This window comes from Panthera pardus, unplaced genomic scaffold (assembly GCF_024362965.1).
Source record: "Panthera pardus isolate Hobbes unplaced genomic scaffold, ASM2436296v1 HiC_scaffold_1, whole genome shotgun sequence".
In the NCBI taxonomy this organism is placed as follows: Eukaryota; Metazoa; Chordata; class Mammalia; order Carnivora; family Felidae; genus Panthera; species Panthera pardus.
Genome location: NW_026526654.1, coordinates 79608581 through 79628014, shown reverse-complemented (window position 1 = coordinate 79628014; position 19434 = coordinate 79608581). Strand labels below are relative to the sequence as shown.

Here is a 19434-nt window from a genome sequence, read left to right as displayed (position 1 = left end):
CACCTACTGACTGTCCCTGCTCACTCTGCTCCAGGTATACTTAGGCATAGCCCGGTGTGTGATGTTCACTCTGCCTGCAGCCCTGCAGCACCTCTCCCAAATACCTGCATGGCTTTCTTTCTCTCTTCCTTCAGGGCTCTGTACAAATGTCACCTTATCAATAATGTCTTTCTTACCAGCCTTTTTAGAATATTATTTCTTTTGCTGGACACTCCCTGTCCCCCTTACTGTGCTTTTAATCTTCTCTATAGTATTTAATACCAACTGACATATTTATTTGTATGTTTCCCTCCACTAGAATATAAACTCTATAATTTTGTTTTGTTCCCACTATATCCTCCAGCCAAAACAGTGCCTGGCACACATAGTAGGAACTCATTAAATATTTGATGGTTAGATGACTGAAGAACTAAATGAGTTCCAGGGTAACTTCAATCTCTAGGAGTTCAGGGTTGGGTAAAAGGAAGTATGCAGTTTTCAACAAGATAGCAAACATTGGGAAGAACATGTATGCTAGAGAAGGTGATAAATTTAGTCTTGGATGTGTTGAGTTTGAGATGAGTGTGGAACATCAAGGTAGAGATATGTCATGCTATACAAAGTTAAAGGTGCAGGAATAACACCTAGGGGGAAAGTCAAGCATGAAGATACAGATTAATATTTTTATTGTTAGATGATAATTTAAGCAAGGAAAATGATTCAATCACCCAGGGAAAATGTCTAGGGAAGAAATCCAACTTTAGAGATGGGAATTTTTTTAAGAGTCAGAAAGAGGAAAACAAAAAAGAAACAGACAGTGGTGGTGTAGATATTAGAGGTGAGAATTTTAAGAAGGAAAAAAATCATCTGTCAAAGGTCAAGTAGAGTGAGTTTACTTGTGAAACTGTGTGTGTGTATGTTTGTATGTACATATGTATTGTAGGCACTTGGAAGGTCATTAGCAACTTGGTTGAGGACAATTTCTGTAGAAGAGTGGGAGAAATGAGAGTTCAATGAGTAGAAGTTGAATAGATAAAGATAGCTAGTTTAGATTACCTATTTAGGAAGGTTGGCCATTAAGGTCACAAGGAGTATTAGCTTGAAGGGGAGAGAAGTCTGAGAAAAAAGCATTTCAAGAATGCACAAGTCTTTCTGGCTAAATGAAAGGAGCACTAAAAAAAAAACAAAAAACAAAAAACAGTATAAACAAGTGGTAGAAAGAGACAGGAAGGAAGTAGAAAAATAATTGAAAGAGTGGAGCTCCTGAGGAGACTGAGTTATTAGATGGGGTCAAGAGTACAGGTGAAGGTGCTAGGCCTGACAGGAGGATGGACAGATATTTCTCTGGTAAAGGAGGTAATAAGGAGTACAGGGCTAGAATTGGAGGAGACAGAAAATCCATGTTTGACAGGCTTTTCTGTTATGTGAAGTAAGTGGTAAACTCAAAGGCTGGAAGTCAGTGTGTGAAAAAATAGTTACAGACTTGAAAAGTGTGGTATTGTTTTGGATGGCAACCATGATGAAATGCAAAACAGTTGCCAGAATAAGATTGCCATATGGCAGTTGAGGTTTACAAAAAAATATGTATATATATGTATATATTCTAAAACCTTTCCATGTGTGTACATTTATTGGCAAATAATCAAATACTTTTTCCTCATTGTAGCACAACTAAGAAACGGCAAGAAATACAGAATCCAAATTTCACTGCGCCTGGTCAAAAATTTTTGTCTAAATCTCATTTTTATGAACACCTGGCTTTAGAAAAATCTTCAAGCAATGTATCCATTTCAGGGCAGCCATTTTGTACAGTTCCTGCCACAAGAAATGAAAAAAGGGGACATTTGATTACTCCAAGCAAACCAGTGAAAGTCTTTGTCCCACCTTTTAAAACTAAATCACATTTTCACCAAGATGAACAGCACATTAACAAGAATACTAATGTGGAAGAAAACAAACAAAAACCAAAAAACATAGATGAACATAGTTCTAGTGATAGTAAAAATAATATTAATAACAGTGAAATTCATCAGCTTAATGAAAATAACTGCAGTCAAGCAGCAACTATGGTATTCACGAAGTGCGAAAAAGAACCTTTAGGTATTGTATGAAAATTTGTGTTGACATATTTTTGCCTTCCAGTTAGATGTTTCTCATATTTTAATAATGCCTGGAGAATCTGACCCCTTTTCTGGTGATTATAATAATTTCAGGACCTTTTTAATGCTTTAGATTCTTCCTAAGTCCAAAGATTAGATTCTAAGTATTCTAATGCTTTCTTTCAAAGGTAACTACTTGTGGACTTTCTTATTAAAAAAGCAATTAGACACATGATCTAAGACTGCTAATAGTGGAATACATATATTTAACAGGCTTTAAGTTTCTTCCAAATTTGAAATAAAAATAATAGATCTGTTGTTTACAAGACGAAACTTTGCTTATCCCTGAAGATTTAAAATTAGAGGAAATTGATGCATACGACTTTGTAAAACAAAGGTTGTGCTTTTTAGATTTTATATTTAAGCTTATTTTTTGCTAATTTGTTCTTTAATAGATTTAATTGCAAGTCTTCAGAATGCCAGAGATATACAGGATATGCGAATTAAAGAGAAACAAAAGCAGCATATTTTTCCACAGCCAGGTAGTCTGTATCTTGCAAAAACATCCACTGTGCCTAGAATCTCTCTGAGAGTAGCCGTAGAAGGCCGAGTTCCCTCTGCGTGTTCTCATAAACAGGTACGCTTCTGTCTGCAATGCTGCTAACTTTTATAGTCAAGTATAATTTCATGTTATTAACTAGTATCTCCAAACCGTTTTGTTCAAAGAAGGAGCAAATGAATGCGGGAATGGATAAATGAAATCATTTTGTTTCCTAATCTGCCTACAGTGGCAGCCTCCCTCTCTGCTGCCTTATCCCACTAAAGTGATCTGTGCTCCAAAATTGCTGTTTCTCTTCCCTCTTCAAATTTAAAGTGTGAATAATCCATAGCCTTGAATCCATTAAGAGCTATTGACATTTTTAGAATTTTTTTTTTAATGTTTGTTTTTGCGGAAGAAAGAGAGACAGAGTGCAAGCAGCAAAGGGGCAGAGACAGACGGAGACACAGACTCCGAAGCAGGCTCCAGGCACTGAGCTGTCAGCACAGAGCCCGACATGGGGCTTGAACTCACGAGCCGTGAGATCATGACCTGAGCTGAAGTCGGGCACTTAACCGACTGAGCCACCCAGGTGCCCCGAGCTATTGGCATTTTTAAAAGAGGATTCTTATTAAGCCAGTGCTATCTACTTACAATTTTAGGCAATGGAGAGGTGAATATAATATTGATAATATTAAAAAGTAATATTTATCGAGTAGTTTTTACGCGCTAGCCACTCTCCTAGGCACTGGGCCTGCGTTGGTTACATCTGCCTTAATCTTCCCAAGTGTCTAAAGGAGAGCTACTGTTATTTTTGTCCATCATTTGCAGAGGAGAGGCTGAAGCACAGGGTTCAGCAGGTGCCCCCAGAGTCACTTACCTAGGAAGCTCTCTTCCACCAGCTACAGTTCAAAGTAAGGAGTGTGACTCCAGAGTCAAGTCTGTACAAAGGAAGAGATACTTTGGGCTGAGGCATGCTGGGTGAATGGAGGCCAGGCCTGGATACAAATCTGACCTCCTGAGGTCAGATGCCCAAAAATACTTAAACTTTTCACTGTCTTTTTCCTTCTGAATTTTTTGACTTAAGAGGTTTTATAAAATATTAAGTTACTTTTTTACATCCAGAATGACCTCCTGTGGCAGCTGTAGCAGGAGGCATATACACAAGGGGAATGAAAAAGGTACGGGAGACTCTTGAATATAGGAGTCATTTATATTACGTTAAAATGTTTAGCTCTTAGTAACTAAGTTCAGTATTTTGATGGTGAATATTGTAATATTTAAATGAAAAACTTTGGTAAATTCGATTTTAGTTTCCTATAATTGTTTTTATTCTATGAAATTTGTTTTTTTTTGTTTTTCATTCATTATCAAATGTTTCTATCATTTATCTTGTGCAGTTATATATGTATGGTGTTTCCAAACATTGTGTAAAAATCAACAGCAAAAATGCAGAGTCTTTTCAGTTTCACACTCAGGATTATTTTGGGAAGGAAGTCCAGTGGGCTAAAGAGGGAATACAGTTGGCTGACGGTGGATGGCTCATACCCTCCAATGATGGAAAAGCTGGAAAAGAAGAATTTTATAGGTACTCTATGCAAAAAGAGATTGTGTTAACTTCCCTGTATTCCACCATACCTCTTTTTTTCCCTTACCTCTCTCAAACTTAACAAGTTGGCTAGAAGTCAAATTTGTATTCAGTGAATAATTTTAAGTACATTGTGGTTCAACTGACATTCTGTTGTAATATTTTGAAAAGTGAATTATGGTTTGTCCTTAGGATTTAATGAATTGGTTTTTCTTAAATTGGGACATTTTTCATTTGCATTTATAAAATAAAGACTGATAAGAAAAGTTAAGTTTGAATGAGCCTTACCATAGACAGACACACACACACACACACACACACACACACACACACACACACATCATATTCTCTTTCATTGTGTATTTTAACAAATACAAAATATAAATACTAGAAGTTAAGCAGAGATGCTCAAGTATCAGTAATACCAAGTAACTGGTAAATTTTACTGCCCTAAAACATCAATAATTTAAATACTTTTTTTAACGTTTATTTATTTTTGGGAGAGACAGAGTGTGAGTTGGGGAGGGGGGTGAGCAGAGAGAGAGGGAGACACAGAATTCAAAGCAGGCTCCAGGCTCTATGCTGTCAGCACAAAGCCTGACACGGGGCTCAAACCCACGAACTGTGAGATCACGACCTGAGCCGAAGTTGGATGTTTAACCGACTAAGCCACCCAGGCGCCCCAACATCAGCAATTTAAAAACTATGTAACCTCTTATGTTTCTAATGTTTATACAAAGATGATTTACAATTTTTGCTATCAAAGATGCCTTACCATGCCAATGGCAAGAGATGAGAACCCTTTCTCTAATGCTCTTATTTTTTTTTTTTTTAATCTCTGTATATCTTTCCGAAATATATAGTTTGCGTAAAGTGGTAAAACATTTTTTCCTTAAACTTTTCTTATGTTTTTGGAGTATATTAAGGCAGGAATGTTATTTACATCTTGCTCTTATCTCCCATAGATATCTGTTATCGATTCTAGTTGGAAAAGTATAATAAATAGTTATATTATTTTCTTGTATTAAGGAAGCTACATAGTATAGTGGTTAAGAGTAATTACCCTGTAATCAGAAGAACATGGTTCATAACATTGACTGTTGGAGCTCAAGTTGTCTTTTTTTGGTCATCCAACAAATATTTATCGAGGACCTACTATGTACCAGATAACTCTTCTGGGTATTCAGAATAATAAAAGAAAAGAAAATCTCTGCCCTAATAAGTTATACGTTATAGTAGAGGGATCTGGAGTGGGGAGAGAAAATTTTAAAAAGAAATAAGTAAATTGTGTAGTGTATTAGGAGGTGATGAATACTATGAAGATAAAGCTGGAAAGGGTATAGGGAGAATCAGGTGAAGAAAGGTGTAATTTTAGAATAGGCTAAGAGGCGCATGGGTGGCTCAGTCAGTTGAGTGTCTGACCTTTGATTTTGGCTCAGGTCATGATCCCAGAGTCATGGGATTGAGCCCCATGTCAGGCTCTGCACTGTGCGTGGAGATTATTTAAGATTCATTTTCTCTCTCTCCCTCTCCCTCCCTATGCCTCCCCATTCATGCACTCTTTCACTCTCTAAGAATAAAATAAAATGAAACAGAAACTTTTTTTTAATAAAAATAAAATAGGCTAAGTAGTTAAGAGGCTTCACTGAGTCTCTGACATTCAATCAGTGTCCTGAAGGAGGTCAAGGGAATGAGCATAAGACCATGTGAGGAGAGCATCGTTGGCTGTAAGCAAGATCTGCTTATTTGAGGAACAGGAGGAAAGTGAGTGTAGCTGGAGTAGAATGGGCAGGAGAGGAGTAGTAACAGATGAAATAGAGAGATGGGGCCTTATAAACCTTTGTAAAAATCTTGGCTTTAACTCTGAGTAACCTTTTTTGCCCTGAGTAAATCATAAGAACGTTTAAAGCAGAGGGGTGACATGATCTGCTTTAATTTTGAAAGGATGACTCTGGCTGTTTGTGGGGATTAATTAGATTAAGGAAGGACAATGCTGGAAGCAGACAGACCACTTAGGAAACTGTTGAGGTGATCCAGGTGAGACGTGGCTACTTGGGCGAAGGAGGTAGCAGTGGAGTTGGTGGAAAGCAGCTGGATTCTGGGTGTTTTGAAGGTGGCACCATCAGGATTTGCTCACGGATTGGATGAGGAAAGTGAGAGAAACAAAGGAAAAATAGCTCCAAAGATTTTAGCACCGGAAGCTGGAAGGGTGCAGTTATCATGTCCTGAGAATTGAGAAGACCAAAGATGGAAAAGAAATGGGGTATCCAGTTGGGACATTTGAAGCTTGGGATATTAGTAGACATCCAAGTGGAGATGTTGAGTAGGTAGTTGGATATGAAAGTCTGGAGTTTATAGGCGAAGTATGAGCAAAAGACATCAATTTCATAGTTGTCAGCATATAGATGGAACTTTAAAGCCATAAAAGAAAGACCGAGAAAGAGCAACCCGAAAGTTAGCAATAAATGCCAAGACTGTGGTGTGTTGCAAGCCAAGTGAGGACAGAGCTTCAGGGAATCAAGAATGACCAGGTGTCAGTTACTGCTAAGTAAAGGAAGTGAGGACTGAGAATTGACCGTGGATTTATCTATGTAGAGGCCACTATTAGTCTTAATGAAAATAATTGAGTAAATTGAAAGAGGCAGTATCTGGAGAAGGAAGGAGGAGCAAAGGGTGTTAGTTTTGTTGTGTTTAAGGTAGAAAAAAACTTTTTTTTTAACTGATGGAAATTGTTCAGTAGAAAAGAAAGAAATCTCCCTATCAGGGGGAGAGAGGAGGCATTTCCTGGATCAATGTCCTTGACTAGGCAAGAAAAGGTGGGAGCTAGTATACAAATGGCAGGAGATGGTGAAGTGTAAGGGTCCAGATGCTGGTGTGGGAGTGGAAGCTTCTGGAAGTTTTCTTCATTACTTGTTTCCCTAGTACTCAAAGTAGGAATGAGAAAGGAAGAAGGGTTAGAGAGTTGAGCAGAGAGAGGAAGATCTTTAAAAAGCACCTGGGCTAGAGAAGGATATTCTTAGATGATTTCTAAAAACAATCTCTTTGAAAAAAAATGATCTAAAATAGAATTATTTTAAATTATGGGTCTCATTTCCAGTTGAAATTATTGTATTGACTAATATGCAAAGTGAATTTTATTAGTATATTTTGATACATGTTAAATCACTGTCTACACTGTATTACTTACTATACACTAACTCAAAAACTTTTATTGAATGATTTTGTACATTAGCGTTAGTATTTGTGCAAAGAATAGGCATGGTTATTGAATTCAGTATCATCTTATGTGGTTTTTTGTTTTTTGGTTTTTTTTATATTGTTCTACCTTTATTTGTTCAGGGCTCTGTGTGACACCCCAGGTGTGGATCCAAACCTCATTTCTAGAATTTGGGTCTATAATCACTACAGATGGATTATATGGAAACTGGCAGCTATGGAATTTGCCTTTCCTAAGGAATTTGCTAATAGATGCCTAAGCCCAGAAAGGGTGTTGCTTCAACTAAAATACAGGCAAGTATAATGCATTATGTTACGCAATCACATACTGTGATCAGGTTCAGACTTCTGTGCAGTCCGTGACTTCTAGGTCATAGAGGTACATGATCGCTTGTCAGTGACAGTCGCCATCCCACACTGCTGTTCTCACTTGTACACGGTAGTTCTCTTGTCACGCTCCAGTCCCCTTAGGAGAAATCACACATTCATGGATCTCCCTTCCCTCTTCCCCCACCCCTCCCCCTTAAACTCTTGGCATATGAAAAGAATATGAATTACTAATTTGATCCTTTATTTGGGGATTGCTAATAAAGCATTTTTGCATTTGGGGCATTTTAATATTTAATTCCTATTTTAACAGTATAAAACTTACTGTATTGCTGGCTGTCAAATTTTAAATTCTGTCTCAATAGTAGTTCTTCAGTTAAGATACTTAATTTTTATTCTCCATTATTCGGTGACTTTTTAAAAATAAAAATCTAGAGTCAAAATTCCTAAAATATTCATTTTTACTTTTATTTTTAGATACGATATGGAAATTGATAGAAGCAAAAGATCAGCTATAAAAAAGATCATGGAAAGGGATGATACCGCTGCAAAAACACTTGTTCTCTGCATTTCTGAAACAATTTCATCAAGCACAGATCTATCTGAAACTTCCGGCAGTAAAACTAGTGGTGTGGGTACCAAAAATGTGGGCACTGTTGAGCTTACAGATGGATGGTATGCCATTAAGGCCCAGCTAGATCCTCCCCTCTTAGCTCTCGTGAAGAAGGGTAGACTGACTGTGGGTCATAAGATCATTATTCATGGAGCAGAACTGGCGGGCTCCCCCGATGCCTGCACACCACTCGAAGCCCCAGAATCTCTTATGTTAAAGGTAAATTAAATTAATGCACACTCTCGGTAAAAATCCGTAACTGATTCAGTTACATTCTAGGGAGGTTTTACATTCTAAATTTTAAAATTATGCCTGTTAAAGATGCTCCATTTCTTGAAAACGTACTGGTAATCTTAATATAAGTGGCAAATTTCTGAGACTGTTAAATTTTTTTGTGCTGTTTTTGGGAAATCCAGAGATATTTATCAAGCTAAAATAATGCAGGAGCAAATATGTACCAGATTTGATTTTGTGCTATGGGTACCTATAGCCCTTGGTGCCTCCTGTTCTCTGCTTCCACCCTGATTCCTCCATTAGACCTATATTCCAGTGTGATTAGAGAATTTGGTTTCAGTGATTCTTAAATATATAATAATAAAATGTATGCTTCTGGAGCACCGGGTTGGCTCAGTCAGTTAAGCATCCGACTCTTGGTTTCCGCTCAAGTCACGATCTCACAGTTTGTGGCTTTGAGACCCACATTGGGCTCTGTGCTCACAACTTGGAGCCTGTTTGGGATTCTCTCTCTCTCTCTCTCTCTCTCTCTCTCTCTCTCTCTCTCTCTGCCCCTCCCCTGCACACACTCACTCTCACTCTCTCTCAAAATAAGTAAACTTAAAAAAAAAAAAAACATAAACCATATCTTTCATCTTCATGTAAACTTTAGCCTACACAATAGGACTTTGTCATATTGAATAGTCTACAATACTGATATGAGAAATTACTAATATTGCACAGATTCACTTATGAGATAATCTTATAAATAGTTCTGTTGTATTCTGGAAGTCATTTTATAAGTGACTTAAACATTTTTAAGGTAAAGAGATACTTTGTCACTGTGTTGCTTTTAGAAATCAAGCTGAAACAGGCTTCTGTTGTTTAGGATATCAAAGTTGGAGTGGCTTTCAGTGTTTTATTTATATCAAATCAGTGCATGTGCATAATTTCAAAACTCATATAACATAAGGCTTATGACCACCCCCCCCCCCCCACGAAGCAGTCATTGATGCCATCCTGCCTAACCTCCATTCAGTGCTCCCCAAAGGCAACGACTTTGAATCCCTTTGGCACTTTCTTTTCTTTATATTGTGATGTCGTCTTTTCTCCTTCTGTTTAGACATTAACTATTAGCTTCCTGCTCTGAGGTTGAGGAGTGAAGTCTCTATTCACTGTTTATAATGACTGAAAAATATTTTTGCAGCTCAGCATGTAATATACTAACTACATTTTCTATACAACTTACTGCTTTCCTGGAGTTAACTGTCTTGCTGTTGTGTGTGCATGTGTGTATTTTTAATTTTGTGTCCTTATCACCAACTCATGCCCATACAAGAGACATAATTAAAAACCATATCAGTCTGTTACAATACCTTTATCAATTCCATTTCTTTTTCTTGGAGACCTCTGGGACCTCTCTACACTCTTTCATTCTGAAGTGGTTATCTTCTATGTATGCTGACCTGTTACCATCCTGCAAATTATTTTTACCTCTTTCTGTGTTGGAAGCCCTGTTTTCTGGATTTCACATCTATATGGATTTATTCTCTAGCTCTGAGGGCACATAACCAACCTCCACAGACTTCTTCACAGAGGGAGCATGTAGCTTTTTCTTTGATCTTATTGTAAGATGACTGAATATAGAATTTGAATTGGAAATAGCTTCTTCAGAATTTTGAAGACATTTTCTCTATTATCTTCTTGCTCCTGGTATAGTTTCTGCTCAGTTCTGTGCTATTCTTACTCTCAGTCCTTCACTATATTATCTGTTTCTAAGATCTGTTTGAAGATCATTTGTCTGCAGTATCTGGAAATTTCACAGTAAGGTACTTTGGTGTTGGCCTGTCTTTTAAAATCATCATTTGGGTACAATCATGGAGTTCTAGGAAATTTTCTTGAAGTAGTTCTTTGGTAATTTCTTCCTCCTCCATTTTTTCCTTACCAATTTTCCTGAACTAATATTTGGGCAGTAGGCCTCTCTGATTGGTCTTCTGATTTTTCTCATCTTTTCTCCTATTTTCTATTTTATTGTCTTTGTTCCTCCTACTTTCTAGTTCTAATTTTCTAGTCCCTAAAGTGAATTTGTGCCTATTGGCATAATTTTCCGTTTTCAAGAGCCCTTCATTATTCCCTGAATGTTTCTTTTTTTATTACATCCCATTCTTGTTTCATAGATACAACATCTTCTCCTGTTTCTCAAGCTATTAATATTGTGTTTTATCTTAGTTTTTTCTGCTCACTGCATTTTTTTCCCCTATAATGTCTCTTTTTTGTTTGTTTGGGTCTCATGTTGGAGAATTCCTTCAACTGGTAATTGTTAGCTGTTCTTTCCTCTTCAAGAGTGGGGCACTAATGAGCTGATCAGAAGCTCTGTGTGAGGTGGGCTTTGTCAACTTGTAGCGTGATAAGACAGGGCTTGTGTTTCCATTAGGAGACCCTCAAATAACAGTCACTGGTCTGAGAGCTGAACAGAATAAGAAAACCAATAGACTCATTTTCAGCATAAGGATTTTCATTGCATTTTTTGTTTTCAGTATAGAATCTCACCCTCACCCCAGCTGTCTCTGCCTTGTGTTCCAGAGCCCAGGATATGTATAATTCAGCTTGTCGAGAAAGTAAATTGTCCTGGGTTCTTCTTGGTGTGAGAGAAGGACAGTCACCGGGCTGCTCGGGTTAGGAAATGAAATCTGAGGTCTTAACTATCTTTATACAAAATCTCAACCATTCTTTCTGTTTTCGGCTGCACCTCACGCTCCTTCCTCCAGAGGTACCTGTTGCCTCCAAATTCTAAGTGATTTCCCTAAATTATTTTCTTCCATATTGGCTCCATACAATTTTGCCAGCTGAGTAATGTTGGGCAGGTTATCCTTCAGTTTTGTCATCTGTAAAATGGGAATAAGAATGAAGCAGGAGTATGGAATGGGAGTAAGGATTGTTGTAAGGATTAACTGTTAATAGACATAAGGTACTTAACACTATCCAGGCACCATGATAAGTGTTTTATGAATGTTTGCTATTTTTATTAACATTTCTCGGGCTGCTTCGTTACTTACCACCAGGTGTCCAGTAGGCTTTTAGCTTCCAAAATTTTGCCAGTGTCTCATCCGTTGTCCTCCTGTCTCCAGTTCTCTTTATCCTTGTAGGATTTTTGAGGGAACCTAGGTAAATAAGTACATTTTAATCCATCATGTTTCATTTGGAGTCTCTTTTATTAATTTTCTAATACTAATATTTACATTAAGACTATAACAGCATAAACAATTTTTTGAGAGACTATGTTTTGAAAGTGTTTTCACTTTTGTATAATTTTTGTACTGTCTTTTCTTCATGGGACTTTTAAAAGTGAATATGTTTGAATGAATGGAAGAATTAATGAAAATGTTATAAAATCTGAAATAGAGTTGGATATAAACTTAGAAGTTGATTTGTCCGTTAATTTGTCCAGATATCTGCGAATAGTACTCGGCCTGCTTGCTGGTATGCCAAACTTGGATTCTTTCCTGATCCTAGACCTTTCCCTCTCCCCTTGTCATCACTTTTTAGTGATGGAGGAAACGTTGGTTGTGTTGATGTAGTTATTCAAAGAACATACCCCATACAGGTATGATACACTTTTGACGTTCACTATGTATTTCTTTTTGGGGGAACAATTAATCTGAATGATCCCTTCCTACCATGTACTTTTGTTTCACACATCATTACAGTGGATGGAGAAGACTCCATCTGGATTATGCATATTTCGCAATGAAAGAGAGGAAGAAAGGGAGGCGACAAAATATGCAGAGGCCCAACAAAAGAAACTAGAAGTCTTATTCAATAAAATTCAAGCAGAATTTGAAAAGCATGACGGTAAGATGGGTTGTATACCATAAGTTGTTTTAAATAGGACAAGTTTTGTTTTCTTTTAATTAGACCTTTTAGAGACTTCTCTGATTTAACTTTTGTAATTGGGTGAATTGTCTTTGAGTAATAGACTTCTTTTTCCTATTCTAGATCTGACTTTTTAAGTTTTTTAAAAAAATACTACATAGGGGCACCTGGGTGGTTCAGTCAGTTAAGCGTCCAACTCTTGGTTTTGGCTCAGGTCATGATCTCACAGTTTGTGGCTTCAAGCCCCATGAGGGGCTCTACGCTGACACCATGGACCTTGCTTGGGATTCTCTCTCTCCCTCTCTGTCTGCCCCTCCCCTGCATGCTTGTGTGTGTGTACACTCTCTCAAATAATAAATAAATAAACTTAAAAAATAAAAATAAAAGTATTACCTAGATATACAGATAAACATTGAACTGACCCCAAATTATCACCTCATTATTCAACACACTGAGCTTTTAGATACTTGTAATTGTCTTAGGCAATAAAACATTATATAACCACAGCCCTTTTCAGAAGTCTTGTTTTTGTTACAAAAAAAATTTTTAACGTTTATTTATTTTTGAGAAGCAGGGAGAGATAGAGCATGAGCAGGGGAGGGATAGAGAGAGGGAGACAGAATCTGAAGCAGACTCCAGGCTCTGAGCTGTCAACACAGAGTCTGACACAGAGCTTGAACCCACAAACCGTGAGATCATGACCTGAGCCAAAGTCAGAAGCTTAACTGACTGGGCCTCCCAGGCGCCCCTCACTTTTCAGTAGTCTTAAGTAAACGTCCTCTTAAGCTTCAGTACCAAAATATTTTTAGTGCCCCGTTTTTGGTCTTAGAGAAACAATAGCAACAAGGGAAGAAACTGCCAAATTATTTTACCTCAGACGAATACTGTATGGTACCACTTATATGTGGAATATAACAAAGTCAGACTTACAAAACTATAGTAAAATGGTGGTTACCAGGGAATGAGGGGGTAGGAGGGTAAAATTGATGGTGTTTAAGGATAAAACTTAACAATGAGCAGTAAATAAGCTGTGGTGATCCAATGCACAGTACAGTGAATATAGACAATATTGTACTACTGTGCTGTGGTAAATATCAATACAATGGCAGTCATATTAACTATCTAATTACATCAAAACAACACATAAGCCTTAAATTTACATTGTTATATGTCATATGTATTGAATACACAGGAAAGATAAACACTCAAAAAACAATTATTTTCCCTAAGCTATTCATCATTTTCTTTCTTCATTGTCCTTATCTACTTTATATAACTTTTGCATTTTTGTTGTTGTGGTTGTTGGTTGTCATGTTATTACATCTGGAGCTAGATCTTGTTTCCCTGGCATCAATTTTAATATATCATAGTATTTTTTACGTAAAGGACATGATAATTTGTTTTTTTATCTATTTTTATGGCTGAAAATTTTATGTTCTGCATTTTTTTCATGATTTTCAACTTCATTTTCTATATAAATCTGTGGAAAAATTGAACTCTTCATTTTTGATTCACCAGCTCATGCTGTTTTCATGATTAAATGAGTCATGAAATCATTTACTTAATTTACAAATTTGACTCTAAACTCTCTGTGTGACAATTTTTTAAACCAGGCGTGAGTACACTAGTTTCACATTTTCCTAGAAAACTTGTGGCAGATAAATTGTGTTTTGCTTTTTAGCCTCCCTTTGGGTACTTTTTGCCTATTTCTCCAATTTTCGGTGTTCTTAAAAATTTGTGGGTCAGCTAATTAGTGATGCTTTATTCCTAGAAAATATAACAAAACGATGTGTACCATTACGTGCATTAACAAGACAGCAAGTCTGTGCTCTGCAGGATGGTGCAGAGCTTTATGAAGCAGTGAAGAACGCACCAGACCCGGCTTCCCTTGAGGTGAGAGAGTAAGAGTCTTAACCTTAATCCTTTAAGGTGGGAAGCTGCTGTCGGTCTTCTGGCCATTACAGGAGGTGCTGTATTGAATTGGTGTTTCTCAGAGATGATGTGTGCATCTCTGGAGTGCTCAGTGATGTGCCAAACCAGTGCATTTCAGTTCTATACCAAATGGAGGACAGAGGGATTAAATAATTTTTTTTAACATCTATTTATTTTTGAGAGTGGCGGAGGAGGGATAGAGAGAGGGAGACATGGGATGTGAAGCAGGCTCCAGGCTCTGAGCTGTCAGCACAGAGCCCGACGTGGGGGCTCCAACTCACGAACTGTGAGGTCATGACCTGAGCTGAAGTCGAACGCTTCACCAACTGAGCCACCCAAGCACCCTTTAAATAATTTTATGTATTAAATAAACGTGGCTTCAAATACAGGCAAAACTTGTTTACTTTTCAGATAAAACAAGTATCTTCAAAGCAGTGTCTCAGTTGCCATGTTCTCACCTGCTTCTCAGATCCTACCTAGAGTTTATCTGATAATCCTCTAAGAATATTTTGGTGGAAAAGTGTCAGAAGCACTAAATTGTGTTAGATTCACGGCTATGCCATTTATTAGACAACTGGGCATAAAATAGCTATAACATGGGCATAAAATAAGTTGTTTGGGGATCAAATTAGATAATAAATGCAAAGATGTACTGTTATAAAGTTCCATTATCAATGTTAGTTACTATTATCAGAACATCATTTATTAAGGTAAGCTGCCTCCTAAGTTTTTAGACACCTGGGTATCTAGTTAATGCAAATTCTGGGATTAGTTGGCTAGATAGGAGGGGAAGTTTTAAGAAAACTGTTGTTTATTGATTAATCTCGTTTATTTGATGGCAATAAATCTGGTTGATAGCCTTAACTTTCTTAACTAGTAGGACTACGAAATAAACAGCACTCCGTTAGAGGAGAAGTGCTCTTCTGAATAGAATTCCTTCATATTACCAAATGTTACAACCGAGATCCACCCTGTGAGGAGTGTCAAGGGAAAAATCTGTGAGTGGCTTGATCACTAGGTCCTAAGAGTATATGATTCTGGAGCTTTCACTTAGATAAAGTTGTTAATGCAATTCTTGGAGGGAAAGATAGCCATCCATTTCTAAGAGACCTCGTCAAAAGGGTTTGTTTTCAGTGACAGTGTTGAGTGTTGGAAGACTGTGGAATCACGGTTTGGTTTTTTTAATCGTGTTTAAACACTCTTCATATTTAGAAAGACCTTTTCAGGGCACGGAGATTCCGTAGCTTCCCTTCCCACTGTGGATATTAACACGTGTGAGGCAGCAGCTATCTCGTGTGCTCTGTGTTGGGATTCTGTTTCCTGTTTCATTTGATTTTATTTTTTGTTCATTCATTTTTGTCATACTGAGTAAGCATCCGAAGAGATACAGACAGCAATGTGCTAAAATGACTGGGAGAGAAGTGTGGAGGCAGAGAGAAGTGCTTGTAGCACATGTCTGTTTTCAGTCATATCTGCTGTTCCAGAGAGTTCATAAAATTGTACTGCAGCGGGGTAAGAATGGGAGCTCTTGAACGGCCTCTCCCTGTATGCCCTGCAAGTGATTCATTCTCTCTGCGTCAGTTTCATCATCCATAACATGCAAACAATACGGTGCCCACCTCCACAGGGTTACTGTAAGGATTAAATGAATTAATACATTTATCACACACAGATCCATTCCTCAAATATAGGGAGCATTCAAATGTCAGCCATTTGTAATCTTGATGACAGTTATGATTATTACGGTACATTTATAAGTAGGGGGTTATTTTGGCCCTGGGGAAATTTGTCACAAAGATAGGTGAACAGTCTAAGGCACCTGAAAATATTTGTTATATGATAAGCTAAGTACATTAATCTCAATTTTTATATTGTCATATTATTAAAGTGAACTCAGTTCTGTCGTATCTTATCCCCATTTAAAGAGATTCATGGGTCGCCTGGGTGGCTCAGTCGGTTAAGCATCCAACGTCAGCTCAGGTCATGATCTCACATGGTCCGTGAGTTCGAATCCCGCATCGGGCTCTGTGCTGACAGCTCAGAGCCTAGGGCCTGCTTTGAACTCTGTGTGTGTGTGTGTGTGTCTCTCTCTTTGTGCCTCTCCCCCACTCACGCTCTGCCTGTCTCCCTGTCAAAAATAAATAAACATTACAAAATAAATAAAGAGGTTCATTTACAGTGGGTGAGATTTTTTTGTTTTGTTTGCCTTTTATTCTAATAAAATTTGCCTTAATAAATGATCATAGGCTTATTTCAGTGAAGAGCAGATAAGAGCTTTGAATAATCACAGACAGATGTTGAATGATAAGAAGCAAGCACAGATCCAGCTGGAATTCAGAAAGGCTATGGAATCTGCTGAGCAAGGAGAACAAATGTTACCAAGGGATGTTACAACTGTGTGGAAGATGCGTATCATAAGCTATGGGAAAAAAGAAAAAGATTCAGGTCAGTATGTAAATTTTTTTAAGTTCAAGTACTATTTATTAACAAAATGACTTCAAATGCTAAAGTATAAAGTCAACATGTATCAGAGGAGCAAAAGTGGGCTACCAGTGCCCACAAGATAATGATACAGTCCTTGGATCTTTGTTGTTACCATATTTGTTTTATAAGAATTTTAATGATTATCAGTTCTTGTATTATGTCTTTTTCCTCTTTATCTAGTTACCTTGAGTATCTGGCGTCCATCATCAGATTTATATTCCCTGTTAACAGAGGGAAAAAGATACAGAATCTATCATCTTGCAACGTCACAATCTAAAAGTAAATCTGAAAGAGCTAACATACAGCTAACAGCAACAAAGAAAACTCAGTATCAGCAGCTACCGGTACAAGCTTTTCATTATAATTTAATTTTGATTAATGCATATTAGTTTAGAGAATCTACATACACTGATTTTTTTTTTCTTGTAGGCTTCAGATGAACTCCTATTCCAAGTTTATCAGCCGAGGGAGCCCCTTTACTTTAACAAACTATTGGATCCAGACTTCCAGCCACCTTGTTCTGAGGTGGACTTAATAGGATTTGTAGTTTCTGTTGTGAAAAAAATAGGTAATCCACAGTGTATTTTTTTTAATTTTTTTTTTCTTGTTTATTTTTTTTAATGTACATCCAAGTTAGTTAGCATATAGTGCAACAATGATTTCAGGAGTAGATTCCTTAATTCCCCTTACCCATTTAGCCCATCCCCCCTCCCACACCCCTTCCAGGAACCCTCTGTTTGTTCTCCATATTTAAGTCTCGTATGTTTTGTCCCCCTCCCTGTTTTTATATTATTTTTGCTTCCCTTCCATTGTGTTCATCTGTTCTGTGTCTTAAAGTCCTCATATAAGTGCAGTCCTGTGATGTTTGTCTCTCTCTGACTGACTTCGCTTACTGTAATACCCTCTAGTTCCATCACGTAGTTGTAAATGGCCAGATTGCATTCTTTTTGATTGCCGAGTAATACTCCAGTGTGCGTGTGTGTGTGTGTGTGTGTGTGTGTGTGTGTGTGTGTGTATTTACCACATCTTTATCCGTTCATCCATCAATGGACATTTGGACTCTTTCCACACTTTGGCTATTGTCGATAGTGCTGCTATAAACATGGGGGTGCATGCGCCCCTTCAAAACAGCATACCTATATCCCTTGGATAAATACCTAGTAGTGCAATTGCTGGGTCGTAGGGTAGTTCTATTTTTAATTTTTTGAGGAACCTCCATACTGTTTTCCAGAGTGGTTGCACCAGTTTGCATTCCCACCAGCAGTGCAAAAGAGATCCTCTTTCTCCCCATCCTCACCAACATCTGTTGTTACCTGAGTTGTTAATGTTAGCCACTTACAGGTGTGAGGTGGTATCTTATTGTGGTTTTGATTTCTATTTCCCTGATGAGGAGTGAAGTTGAGCATTTCTTCATGTGCTGGTTGGCCATCTGGATGTCTTCTTTGGAGTGGTGTCTATTCATGTCTTTTGCCCATTTCTTCACTAGATTATTTGTTTATTGGGTGTTGAGTTTGGTAAGTTTTTTATAGATGTTGGATACTAGCCCTTTATCTGATATGTCGTTTGCAAATATCTTCTCCCATTCTGTCGGCTGCCTTTTAGTTTTGCTGATTGTTTCCTTTGCTCCACGGTGTATTTTTAATTGTAGCTTTTTATGAATGCTTTTGGAAAATGTTATCTTTTAAAATTTGTCTTCCTTAAGATTAATTGGAGTTACAAATCAGCAAATTTAGTGACTAGCGATTTGAAAGTAGGCCTGTGTTAACCTCAGTTCTTCATGAAAAGCAATTCTACCGTATTACAGGGAAAGAACCTACATCCTATTCTGTGCTATTTAATTTTAAAGAAGTTGCTAGGAATGTTTTGTAGCATTTGAATGGTTACTGGGTAAATAATTATAACCTCCCTCTATAGTTTATTGAGCATTCAAACCTCCACCTCCCGCTTCTCTGCAATATCCCTCATTATCCCAAATAATGTCTCTTGTTCTAAAGCCAACTTTGTTTATTTAGTGTGGCCGCTCCAACTTTTGTATGGTTAGTACTTGTTTGTATGGTACATCTTTTCCCACCTGGTATTTTTAACCTGTCAACATCTTTATATTTAAATTGGGTTTCTGGAAGACAGCCCAGTTGGATCTTGCTTTCTTATCCAGTGTGAGGGTCTCTGGTCTTTTAACTGGTTTGTTTAATCTGATCAACTTTAATGTGATTATTAGCATGGTTGGATTAAAATGTACCTACCACCTTGCTAGCTAGCTATTTTCCCTGTGTCCCATTAGTTCCCTGTGTTGGAAGGTTATTCTCTGTGATGTTCCTACACATTTTGTAGCAGCCATTGTCTCAGACTCTCACTTCAAGAATGCTTATATAGCAAAAAAATCTTGGAAGGATGGAGATTGTGTCTGCCTCCAACACAGAGGGCACATTTATTTCCCAACCAGGGAATCTGGTCTCTTTTTCTATGTGTTTGATTTTTTTTTCTTGTTTATTGTTGTTATTATTGTTGTTGTTTAAATTCCATGGGTGAGATTCTGATTATATTTTGAAGGAGAGGGACAGTGTGAAGTAAA

At 37.5% G+C, this 19434-nt stretch overlaps 1 protein-coding gene across 5 annotated transcripts in view; it reads left to right on the top strand.

Annotated features, from left to right (window-relative positions):
• The window catches only part of BRCA2 (BRCA2 DNA repair associated), a 60291-nt gene that overhangs the window by 28468 nt on the left and 12389 nt on the right, over positions 1-19434 (top strand). For 3 of the 5 annotated variants that reach the window (XM_019447816.2, XM_019447814.2, XM_019447815.2), the window contains exons 14-24: positions 1646-2079; positions 2534-2715; positions 4017-4204; positions 7544-7714; positions 8225-8579; positions 12022-12177; positions 12281-12425; positions 14218-14339; positions 16625-16823; positions 17043-17206; positions 17292-17430. In XM_019447816.2, coding sequence (XP_019303361.2) covers positions 1646-2079; positions 2534-2715; positions 4017-4204; positions 7544-7714; positions 8225-8579; positions 12022-12177; positions 12281-12425; positions 14218-14339; positions 16625-16823; positions 17043-17206; positions 17292-17430 — 2255 coding nt within the window. Of the gene's footprint in view, positions 1-1645; positions 2080-2533; positions 2716-4016; positions 4205-7543; positions 7715-8224; positions 8580-12021; positions 12178-12280; positions 12426-14217; positions 14340-16624; positions 16824-17042; positions 17207-17291; positions 17431-19434 lie in introns of those variants that run through there. The other 2 variants (XM_053900448.1, XR_008421292.1) reach the window with 2 other exon arrangements.